This window comes from Eulemur rufifrons, chromosome 6 (assembly GCF_041146395.1).
Source record: "Eulemur rufifrons isolate Redbay chromosome 6, OSU_ERuf_1, whole genome shotgun sequence".
Lineage (NCBI taxonomy): Eukaryota > Metazoa > Chordata > Mammalia > Primates > Lemuridae > Eulemur > Eulemur rufifrons.
This window is the reverse complement of record NC_090988.1, coordinates 97,849,663-97,860,858: the sequence shown is the minus strand read 5'-3', so window position 1 is coordinate 97,860,858 and position 11,196 is coordinate 97,849,663. Positions and strand designations below refer to the sequence as shown.

Here is an 11,196-nt window from a genome sequence, read left to right as displayed (position 1 = left end):
CCGATCACCACTTGGGAGATCCTGCCCCTCCCCCCTTTCTGGAGCGTTGACCCCCGCCCCACCAACTCCTAGCCCTGAGGCCTGTGGCGGACTGGGTCCGCTGGGGGCAGAACGATGGAGGAAAACCCTAGCAAAGTAAGAACTCTTCCCAGGTCCCCTTACGGTCAGCCCCCAGACTCATCCTAGGTTCGACCTGGGCCCTTGGCATGACTTCTCACTGAGCCTTGGCTTCCCGCGGCTCCCACCAATCCCCACGACAGAGTCCCCACCCCGGCCTGGCTCAGGACACCCGCCCCCAGCCTGCTCTTCCTTCCCGCCCCAGCTCCCCGCGACCCCTGGCTTCCCTCGTTGTATGTGGCCCACAGGTGTTGCCCGAGTCTTCGGACCACCGTGGCTCAGGCAAGGTGAACCCGTCCAACGACATTCGGGATCTGTGGACCACGGCCACACTGTCGGAGTCACAGCTGAACCTGCCGCTGTCCGAGGTCTGCGAGAACTTCGACGAAGAGGGTATCTACGTGGACAAGACTCAGTGGTACAGACATAACGGCAGCTGGGAGGATGATGAAGAGGACGAGGGCAACAGCTACCCAGAGGAACTGGACGAGCAAACCTTGCCGGAGCAGGAACCGCACCAAGGCAGCTCCACGGAGCCCCACGTAGCGGAGAACGGAGACGATTCCAAGATGAAGGCCGGTTAGTGTGGCCTCGCCAGGCCGTGGACACTCACAGGGCGGGGGCTGGTCAGGGCCTCAATTTCCGTTGCTGTAAAATGGGGGAAGCTGATAGGATCCAAGTTTCTAGGACTCCCAGGGACCAGCACCAGCGCGAATCTTCCGCGTTTTGAATCAACCAGGCATTCTTGGCGCGCCCCCTACCGGGCAGGCGTCATAGCAGGCCTTCCGGCCGTGGCACGCCGGGTCGGGAAAGGCACGCACTAAAGTAAGTGTGCAAAGGCAGCCGGTAATGGAATCATCCCGCCAGCTGACGGGAGTGTGTTAATTCCCTGCCTGAGGATTCGCCTTGGTTGAGGGGGTGTCTGTCCTTCATTTAGTCATTGGTTGCAATTTTTAAGCCCTTTCTACATTCAGGGCTGTTTGGCACTTGCTTTCCCCTTCCCCCCCTTCACAGGGAATGGAACCCATAACAATCTAACAATAGCCAGGCATTGAGCGCTCGCTACGTGCCAGGCATGGGGCTTCCCTTGCCTATCACCTTTAAACTTCACACCCTTCGTTTTACTGATGAAGAACTTGGGGGCTGGAAAGTTTCAGTCTCTGGTGCTCAGTCTCACACAGTGGGGAGTCAGACGGAACCCAGGTGGGATGGGACTCAAAAGCCGGGGGTTGTAACCAGTGGTGTCCCGTGCTGACTCTAACCAAGTAGCACCTGAAATTGGTCTCTGAAGGCCCCTCCCCTCTACTGAGTGCCTGTGTATCTCCTCTAATCCAGGGAAGACGCAGGAGTTTGCAGATGACTGACCTCTTTTCTCTTCTCTCAGAAAAACCTTCCTCAATGACATCGGTGGAAGGCTTCATGCACTCACCCCATCTAGCCTACTGGGCAGAGCAGCAGAACAGGGTTGGAAGGGTCCAGGGAGACTGGAGGTTTTGGCGGGGTAGGGGATAGGCAAGCTGGGGATTGCAAGGAGTGAAAGGATGGAGTGGATTGCAGGGTGGAGGGGCAGGTGGGCTGGTTGGCGGTCTTGGGGCTGCAGGGAGCAGGTGGGGCACGTCAGCTGTGGGCAGAGATGGGATTGGTTGAGCCTCTTGCACTTCTCTAGCTGCCGCTGCCCCTGAGGGAGCTCATGAAGAATGAAGCTCTGGAAATCCTCAACAAAGCCCTCCGGAGTGAGTCCCTCTCAACCTTCCACAAGAGATCCTGGTGGGGTTGGGGTTTCAGGATGTGTATATCTTATCAGACCCCCGTGGCACCCACAAATATTCCAAGGGCCCCATAAAAGTTAAAATTTGAGGGATGGACACAGGAAGACCAAGTGGGGAGGGCATCGGGTAACTGTCAGAGGCCTGGGATCTAGCCTTAGTGCAGCCCCTTTCTTTCTAGCTGATGGGGCTTTTCTGAGGCTGTTTCTCCACTTGCCCAGTGGGATGACAGTCTTAATATGGCCTTGGTTCCCTCTCAGTGGGTGGGGGAGCTGTGAGGAGCCTTTTGGACAGTGGATTATTTGGGTAAACTTCTGCTTATGATATGAAGGTCCAGCAGGGAGAAAGGGCCAGCTGTTGGCTTAGAGTGGGGGGGGTCCAGAAGGTGTCCCAAAACTGCTCCCCACCACTGCCTGCAACATCTTCTCTAACCTTGCCCTCATCTACCCTCCACCTTAATACCCAGCACCTTAGAGACCAAAGTTCCCCAAACTAATACAGATTGGAGCACTCTGTGCTGCTGCCACCCCAAATCCCCTGCAGTTCCTCAAATCACACATGTGGCTCCCGCGGTTGGGGAGGCCTTGTGGATGCCCACTGCCCTGAGCTGAGCTTGGCCCTTCTCCTAGGCTACCGGTCAGGAATCGGCAGGGAACACTTCCTGACCAAGGAGCTGCAGCGATACATCGATGGGATCAAGAAGCGCCAGGACACGGGACAGAACGTCTGAGACTAAGAACACCACCTCGGGCTCAAGCAGCAGCCAGTGCCGTACCCTGCCCGGCCCCCAGACCCAAGCCCGACCCTGTCCGCGTGGAATTTGAGCCTTAGATAAATAAAAGAGCCTGTGCATGGTCCGTGAGTCAGTGCAAGGCAACCCGCGTGAGGCGGACGCACGTGGCCCCGCCCTTTCCCGTGACCTTCATTCGGTCACCGCAGTGACCTTGAGCTTTCTCCCTCCGGGCCTATAGGCCCTACCTTCCAGGGACTTGCAATCCAGAGCTTCTTGAATGTTTTAGGTCTGCTTCTCCTACCCCGGGCTCCGCGGGCTAGTGAGAACATTGGGTCTACGGCTCAAGCGCCGCGTTGGCGTTACCTTGGGGGAAGGGGAAGAGAGAAAAGGGGAGCGCTTCCCTGTTTGCGAGGGCTTGCTAGGCTCCGCCCCTCAAGTTTAGGTGACTATTCCAACCTCTCCGCCTGCCCCGCCCTCTTCATTTTCATATGTATGTAGTCTACCAGCTCCGCAGCTGCGGCCACTGAGCGACCTCGTCCACTCTTCTCACGCAGCGCACCCCACCTCCTCCGTTACGAAAGAGTTGACCCTCCCCCCAACTCCCGCTCTAATTCCCGGCGCCCCCCTTCTCTGGCCCCGCCCCCCCAGCGGCTGCGTACGCCTGTGCGCCGCCGAGGCTCCGCGGCTACGGGGCGGGACCTTCGCGAAGGTCCCGCCCACTGGCGCTGCCGGCTCCGCCCCTACACCTCAGGGCACGCAGGCGCTGCCCACCCTACTTGTCTGATTAGCATAGGGGCTCGGGCCCCGCCCCCTGCTTTGCATGCGCACCGCCGGCCCCGCCCCCGCTGTCAGCTGGAGGAAGCGGAGTAGGAAGCGGCCGCGATGTCCTTTTGTGTCCTACAAGCAGCCAGCGGCGCCGCCGAGTGAGGGGACGCGGCGCGGTGGGGCGGCGCGGCCCGAGGAGGCGGCGGAGGAGGGGCCGCCCGGGGACCCCAGCTCACCCCGGCACTCCGGGCCGCTCGGCCCTCATGCCTGCCCGCCCGCCCTGCCGGAGCCTCAGGTCTGGGGGCGGAGGGGAGCGCCGCTGCGGGGGCCATGTGCGAGCGCGGCAGGGAGGCGGGCGAAGGGCGGGCTCCAGGCGGGGTCCGGCTCTGGGGCCTGTCCGGGTCACGGTCGGGACCCGGTCGAGGGCCAGACGGGGTCAGGGTCCAGGCGGGATCGGCGTCCATGTCCTGGTGGGCCGGCCTGGGTCAGGGTCTGGGTCTGGCTGCGGGTCCTGGCCTGGGTCGGGCTTGGGCCTGGGGTCGAGCCCTGGGGCAGGAGGGTTCAATCCGGCACTGAGAGCAAGCCGAAGTCCCAGGGGCGGACCGGGGTGGGAGATGGGGAGGGTTCTCAGTCGGGGAAGGGACTTTGAAGACCACGTGGGGGCGCTGGAAGGGGCCTTGGGCCACCCTCCTCTCTGGGTCAAAGGTCATCGCACCAGAAGGGGAGAACTTCCTCCTCCTTGGTTCTCCCCATTTACTTCCTGATAACCTGATAGAGGTCCCCCGCGGGCCGGGGACTTGGCGGGGGAGGCGTAGCAACTTTGGGCAACTTCCCATAGGTGTGCGCAGGTTGGGGGGCGGGGCGCCCCGGGAGGTGGAGGACTCTGCGGCAGCCGGAGTGTAAGAGTGACCGTGCAGGCAGGAGTGCCAGGAGGTGGAGCCGCGCCCGCCGGTGCGGCTGGGATTGGGCATGCTGGGGCAGGAGGGGGGCTGTGTGTCAGGTGTGAAAAGATCTGAAGGTGTTTTCACCAGTCTGTGCCTGTGTGTGTGAACATGGGACTTGGTGAGAGTGAGAGTTTGAGTGTGTGATTGTGAGCCTTGAGTGTGAGTGTGTTTATGGGGTGTGCGCTTCAGGACGAGTGTGTGAGGACAAGTGTGAGCGGGAGTGAGGACTGGGGTTTCAGAAAGGCCGTGTGTGAGTGTGAAAGTCCTGAGCATGTATGGACATGTGGGGACACCTGAGCATCCAGGTGAATAGGAGTATGTGAACACGTGTGAGGACATCAGCTGCCCTTGGGTCTGTGTGCCTCAGTGTGCTCACTTGAATGGAGAATACCCAGATGAGGGGAGATTACTAAGTTTCCTCCCCAACATCTGGAGAAAATTGGGAGGTATCCTGCTCTGGCTGGGCATTCCAGGTGCGGTTGAAGGTTGCCTGGGTGCTAAAGTTCCCCTGTTCTCCTGCCTGGGTGGGAGTAGGGGCTTTCCAAGCCTCCCTAGGTTCCCAAGTGGGAGACCTGCTGTCAGTTACTGGCCTTGGAGGCTCTGGAGACTCTGTTCCCATGGCAACAGCTGGGAGGGCCCTCTTCATGGGCAGCCTTTCCTTGGACTCTGTCCCCCGTTCCACCCCCTTGCTGAGTCTGGAAGCCTGGCCCCAGGCCCGGGGTTGGGCAACCCATGTGGCAGGGTGTCTCCCCATCCCCCATCCTGGTGCCTTCCTGCAAACTGACGGGTCTCTCCCTGCAGGTGACCAGCGCCATGTCCAGCCAGGTGGTGGGCATTGAGCCTCTTTACATCAAAGCAGAGCCAGCCAGCCCCGACAGTCCAAAGGGTTCCTCGGAGACAGAGACTGAGCCTTCCGTGGCACTGGCGCCTGGTCCAGCTCCCACTCGCTGCCACCCAGGCCACAAGGAGGAGGAGGACGGGGAAGGGGCTGGGCCTGGCGAGCAGGGTGGTGGGAAGCTGGTGCTCAGCTCCCTGCCCAAACGCCTCTGCCTGGTGTGTGGGGATGTGGCCTCCGGCTACCACTATGGTGTGGCATCCTGTGAGGCCTGCAAAGCCTTCTTCAAGAGGACCATCCAGGGTGAGCCCCTACCCTACTCCTGTGCCCTTTTGCCTTTGCCCTGTACCCTCTGGGCCTGGCACCACCCAATGGGTACACTGCTGAGTGCCAGTAGGCCCCCAGACTGCCGGGGCACTGCTTGAGGTTGGCAGTCTGGTGTTCCCAGGCCCTTCTACTTCCCAGAAACACTCTGTTCCTTAAAAGTTAGATAAAACCCCAGAATATGTTGGTGGATTGGAGTGGGATGTGAGAGCGGACTCAGGATGCCACCTGGGTTTCTGGGTAGTGCAGGCCCAGCACCTTCTATAAGTGGCTCTGAAAAATTCCAAGGAACCTCTGCCTGTTCCTAAACTTTGTTCTTGCTTCTGGCAGTTGCTGACCTCCCCCCAGCATAGAACACGCCCCCTTTTTCTCAATTTCCCCAAAGCTGCACCAACACAAGGCAGCTTTTTGTGGGTGTCTGAGAGGGGTACCTCAAATTTTAGCACCCATCTCTGCTCTTAACAATCAATGATTTTTTTTCTGACTCAGGAATGTATATCAAAGTTCAAGGGAGTGATCAAGATACTCATATAAATGTTACTTGGGATGGGCTTGTTATTTGTGTTTTTATGTAACACATATAATTTAAAATTTTTTTCTTGAGTGCTTACCTTGTGCCCTTTTATGCTCTTAGCTCTCCCACAGCAACCCTATAAGTTATCATCTGTATTATCATAACTGAGGCTCAGAAAGGTTTTTGAAACTTTGTTCAAATCTCACAGGTAGAAAATGGCAGAACCAGGATTTGAACTTGGGTCAGTTTAGATCCAGAGCCGAGCTCTTAAACACCAGACTGCTGCCTCTGCTTATTACTAATAACTGAACTTCGGACAGATGCCTCACGACTGATTGTGCCATTCCAGCGAGTTTTGACTTGGCTGAAACCCACTGGTCTAAAAACCCTGTGTTCCCTCCTGGCTCTGAAGACCAGTGAGCCAGCAGGTCCAGGTGCAGGTGTCTCCTACCCACCCTGGAACCCGTCACTGTATGTTGGTTGTTGATAAATATTTATTGAGTGCTAGCTATAAATAGTAATTGTTTATTGAGCATTGGAATGCCGTGAACCATGCTAAACGTTTTGCCCATATTATCCCCTTAATTCTCACAACCTGCTTTTGTGGATATGATTTTTTTTTTTATCATCCCGGTTTTACTGCTGGGAACACTGAGAGTCCAAGAGGTTAGTTATGAGACTTGCCCAAGGTCATAATGTTGGTAAGCGGTAGCCAGAACCCTTGTTGCTTCACACACCTGTGCCTCGCTGCCCTGGCCAGTGTTCCAGGCCCTGGGGACATAGCTGGGACTGAGGTAGAGCGGTCCTCAAGCAGTTTACATTCTAGCAAAGGGGAGACCAAGGAAACAATGAATGGCACAGAATTGTCCGATTACAGCTGTGGTATGTGCCAAGGGAGCAGGCTGGGGCTGGGGTTCTGGAGGGAGGGCTTCCCTGAGAAGATGTCTTGAGCTGAGTGCAGAAGCCTGCGTAGGGCACTGGAGAAAGTGTTGATGGCCTGTTGCTGGTTGTTTCAGTTGGTCCTTGCAGGACCCGGTGAGGCTGGGAGGGCCACCAGTGCCCACTATGTGCCAGGCCCTGCTACTGGTGCTGGGGACGGTCCTGGCCCTGGTGGAGCTGCCACCGAAGTGGGAGAGAGATAATAAACAAGATAAAGGAGTACATCTGTAGCATGTTTGATGGTGCTGAAAGCTTGAGAGAAACCATAAAGCAGGGCTCAGAGGCCAGGAGGAATGTGCAGAGGGATTTGGCCTCCCTGAGGTGACTATGAGCAGAGAGGTAAGGGAGCCGTGTAGACGTCAGGACCAGAGCTCCAGGCAGGAGCAGTGTGCTCTGAGGCAAGGCCTGCTTGAGGCCAGGTGCGGTGGCTCAGGCCTGTAATCCTAGCAATCTGGGAGGTCGAGGCGGGACGATCACTTGAGGTCAGGAGTTTGAGACCAGCCTGAGCAAGAGCAAGACCCCATCTCTACTAAAAAAAAAAAAAAAAAAAAGAAATTGGCTGGACAATTAAAAAAATATATAGAGAAAAAATTAGCCAGGCATGGTGGCTCATACCTGTAGTCCCAGCTACTTGGGAGGCTGAGGCAGGAGGATTGCTTGAGCCCCGGAGTTGGAGGTTGCTGTGAGCTGGGCTGACGCCACGGCACTCTAGCCCAGGCAACAGAGCGAGACTGTCTCAAAAAAAAAAAAGGCCTGCTTGAGGCGTGTGGAGGCCAGAGAGGGAGCAGAGGTCAAAAAGGTGACGGAGCAGGGGTGCAGGCCTTGCAGGCCATGGGTTTGCTTTGGCTTGTACTGTGAGAAGGGAGATCACTGGAGGGTTTTGAGCACAGGACGGATAGTATCTAATGTAGTTTTTTTTTTTCCAGAACAAAGTTAGTATTTATGATGTAGGTTTAATAGGACCCTGCTTTGTTGGGAATAGGAGGCAGGGACAGCAGGAGGCCAGTGAGGGGTGAGGTGACAGTGACTCAGGTCAAGGGTGGTGTCAGTTGCAGGGGCAGGAGTTAGATTCTGGACTTAGGAAGAGGTAAAGCCCTCCAGAATTTGTGGGTGGGTTGGTATGAGAAGAAGTGAAGATACTGCCTAGGTTTCTGCTTGAGCAACTGCACAGATGGAGTCCATTTAGGACATGCTAGGTTTGAGCTGCCTTCTAGACATGCCGGGTGTTGCAGCCCCTGGGTATGTGAGTCTAGAGTTCAGGCTAGAGATGCGGACTTGGGAGCCCCATGACCGGGTCAGATTGCATGGGAGTGAGTGGAAATGAGGTACACAGACAGCCCTGGAGTTCTTCAAGGGAGGAGCTCGGGGAGATGCACAGAAACCACTAAGTGGCCAGTGAGGTGGGGGGAAGACCAGGAGAGTTGTGTTGTCTTAGAAGCAAAAGAAGAAAGTGTTTCTAGGAGTGGGAAGCAATTGGTGGTGTTAGATGCTCCTTTTAGGACAAGATGAGGACCAAAAATTGAATATTGGATTTAGCAACGTAGAGGTCATTGTGGCCCTTGCTGAGATCAGAAGAGGGCAGTGTGGCCCAGAGACCTGGCTTGACCAGAGGCTTGGGGCAGAGGTGCAGCCTGACTGCTGCCTGGTCCCACCCCCTCCCTTGTCCAGACAGGGCCCCCGCCCAGCAGCCTTTCCCCTCCCCGCCTGCTCATGGCGTCCTGCTCTCCCTTTCCTCCCCATACCCCCAGACCTGTGCTTGCCCTGGGCCAGTCAGGGCTTTCCTGTCAGCTGGGCCCCCTCCGGGCCCTGGGAGGCCGCCACTGGAGCCCTGCCTCTTCCTGGCAGGGAGCATTGAGTACAGCTGTCCGGCCTCCAACGAGTGTGAGATCACCAAGCGGAGACGCAAGGCCTGCCAGGCCTGCCGCTTCACCAAGTGCCTGCGGGTGGGCATGCTCAAGGAGGGTGAGCACTGGGCAGGGGCCTGGGCGAGGGCTGGGGGAGCTGGGTGCGTGGGGCCGGGTGGGGGCAAGGCCTGGGAAGTCCTGGTGAAGGAACTGGGGAGAATGGCTCAGCCCACTCCCGGCACCACGGACACAGTCCTGTCCTACAATTCAAGGGGTGCGCCTGGACCGTGTCCGGGGTGGACGGCAGAAGTACAAGCGGCGGCCAGAGGTGGACCCGCTGCCCTTCCCAAGCCCCTTCCCTGCCGGCTCCCTGGCAGTAGCTGGAGGCCCCCGGAAGACAGGTGAGGCGGGGTACGGGGGGTTCCTACAGCTCTAGGGCTGGGGTGGGACTAGGACATGGGAGGCCTGTCTGGCATTGTTCGCCCAGCACAGTAGTCATCTTGAGCACTGGGACCCAGATTTCCTCTTTATCTTATTCATTTCCCCAAGAAATGTGAAAGTGCCTTTTTTTGCATCAGACACCAAGTAGTTCAACCGGGAACAGGGAAAGGTTTTCTAACACTCAGAGCCTGTCCACAAATAGACTGGCTTTCCCTGGGAGATAGTGAACACTCTTCCCTGCAGTGAGGTGCCTGCCTGGCAGACCAGTGGCTATTGAGGAAAGCCACAGGGGACTGACTCTGGGAAGATGCATGGCCCCTGAGGCCTTATGGATTGGAGTGCCCCTGACTCTAGTCCTCCAACTGTCGCTGCAGCCCCGGTGAATGCACTGGTGTCTCACCTGCTAGTGGTTGAACCTGAAAAGCTATATGCCATGCCTGACCCGGCGGGCCCTGATGGACACCTCCCAGCTGTGGCTACCCTCTGTGACCTCTTTGACCGAGAGATCGTGGTCACTATCAGCTGGGCCAAGAGCATCCCAGGTAAAGGGCCCAGGTGACTTCGGGCTTTCCTGAGTGGGCCAGGCCATGCCTGGCTCTGGTGCACTTGCTCAGCCAGGCCTGCTCCCCACTGCCCTCTAGGCTTCTCATCACTGTCGCTGTCTGACCAGATGTCAGTACTGCAGAGCGTATGGATGGAGGTACTGGTGCTGGGTGTGGCCCAGCGTTCACTACCACTGCAGGATGAGCTGGCTTTTGCTGAGGACCTGGTCCTGGATGAAGAGGGGGCACGGGCAGCTGGCTTGGGGGAACTGGGGGCTGCCCTGCTGCAACTGGTGCGGCGACTGCAGGCCCTACGGCTGGAACGAGAGGAGTACGTCCTGCTGAAGGCCCTGGCCCTTGCCAATTCGGGTGAGAGTCCAGGGCAGGCACTGAAAGGTCTCTCCACGAGGCCTTCTAGTTTTTAGCTCTGTGATGGTGGCACAGTCCCATTTTGCAGATAAGGAAAACTGAGGCTTAGGGAAGAACAATGACTTGCTGAAAGTCAAAAAGCAAGCCAAGGACAGGCCCTGAACTGCACAGCATTTTGAGCCCTAGTGCCATGCTAACATGTAAAGGTAAACAGTTTAGGGGGAGGGAGAGTAGGCAGGGCAAGAAGTGGCACAATTGAGGGAGAAAGGGTGAGCCCTGGCTCATGGGCAGAGCGCTGGGTGTTGCCCCTTGGTCAGCCTATTGGTAGATCTGTCTGGCATCCCCTTAGGCCCCATCCAGCAGTGCCCAAGCAAGGTGTGGGTTCTGCCCTTTCCAGAGATGGCCCAGGTCAATAGTTCCCTTCCCTCTCCTTGCAGACTCTGTGCACATCGAAGATGCTGAGGCTGTGGAGCAGCTGCGAGAAGCCCTGCATGAGGCCCTGCTGGAGTATGAAGCCGGCCGGGCCGGCCCTGGAGGGGGTGCTGAGCGGCGGCGGGCAGGAAGGCTGCTGCTCACACTACCCCTCCTCCGCCAGACAGCGGGCAAAGTCTTGGCCCACTTCTATGGGGTGAAGCTGGAGGGCAAGGTGCCCATGCACAAGCTGTTCTTGGAGATGCTTGAGGCCATGATGGACTGAGGCAGGGGTGGGACTGGTGGGGGTGCTACAGGACCTGCCAAGCATGCAGTCAGCCCCAAGGGGGCAGAGCTGGGGTCTGGGCAGTGCCACAGCCTGCTGGCAGGGCCAGGGCAATGCCATCAGTTCCTGGGAGCAGGCCCCACGCCCTCCCCTCCTAAGGGGTGTCAAGCTGGGAAGGTTTATGCCCAGGCTCTGGGCACAGTGCTGCCCCTTGCAAGCCATAACGTTCCCCCAGAGTGTAGGGGGCCTTGCGGAAGCCATAGGGGGCTGCAGGGGATGTGTGGGAGGCAGAAGCCTGAACTCAGGGAGGGAAGGGGATGGAGGCCAGAGTCTCCCAGTGGGTGATGCTTTTGCTGCTGCTTAATC

At 57.8% G+C, this 11,196-nt stretch overlaps 2 protein-coding genes across 4 annotated transcripts; both read left to right on the top strand.

Annotated features, from left to right (window-relative positions):
• Nucleotides 1–114: 114 nt before the first annotated feature.
• On the top strand, nt 115–2,656 carry CATSPERZ (catsper channel auxiliary subunit zeta). The gene is made up of 5 exons (XM_069470245.1): nt 115–135; nt 366–696; nt 1,502–1,581; nt 1,784–1,850; nt 2,513–2,656. The coding sequence occupies exons 1-5, from the start codon at nt 115–117 to the stop codon at nt 2,611–2,613; spliced, it is 600 nt and encodes a 199-aa protein (XP_069326346.1). The 3' UTR covers nt 2,614–2,656.
• An 807-nt stretch (nt 2,657–3,463) lies between these two features.
• ESRRA (estrogen related receptor alpha) lies at nt 3,464–10,830 on the top strand. 3 transcript variants are annotated; one of them, XM_069471654.1, is made up of 7 exons: nt 3,464–3,676; nt 5,127–5,463; nt 8,783–8,899; nt 9,054–9,182; nt 9,597–9,764; nt 9,864–10,133; nt 10,571–10,830. In XM_069471654.1, exons 2-7 carry the CDS (start codon nt 5,139–5,141, stop codon nt 10,828–10,830), a joined length of 1,269 nt encoding a protein of 422 aa, XP_069327755.1. In that variant the 5' UTR covers nt 3,464–3,676; nt 5,127–5,138. The 3 variants fall into 3 exon arrangements, with proteins under 3 accessions (XP_069327755.1, XP_069327757.1, XP_069327756.1); XM_069471656.1 differs by lacking the exon at nt 3,464–3,676 and adding an exon at nt 3,724–3,851; XM_069471655.1 differs by lacking the exon at nt 3,464–3,676 and adding an exon at nt 4,345–4,798.
• The last annotated feature ends 366 nt before the right edge of the window (nt 10,831–11,196 follow it).

Coding starts and splice junctions, on each gene's coding strand:
- CATSPERZ (XM_069470245.1), top strand. CDS start 115: ATGGAGGAAAACCCTAGCAAA. Junction 697..1,501: donor CGATTCCAAGATGAAGGCCG/GTTAGTGTGGCC, acceptor CTCTTCTCTCAG/AAAAACCTTCCTCAATGACA. Junction 1,851..2,512: donor CCTCAACAAAGCCCTCCGGA/GTGAGTCCCTCT, acceptor CCCTTCTCCTAG/GCTACCGGTCAGGAATCGGC.
- ESRRA (XM_069471654.1), top strand. CDS start 5,139: ATGTCCAGCCAGGTGGTGGGCATTGAGCCTCTTTACATCAAAGCAGAG. Junction 8,900..9,053: donor GGTGGGCATGCTCAAGGAGG/GTGAGCACTGGG, acceptor CTACAATTCAAG/GGGTGCGCCTGGACCGTGTC. Junction 10,134..10,570: donor CCTGGCCCTTGCCAATTCGG/GTGAGAGTCCAG, acceptor CTCTCCTTGCAG/ACTCTGTGCACATCGAAGAT.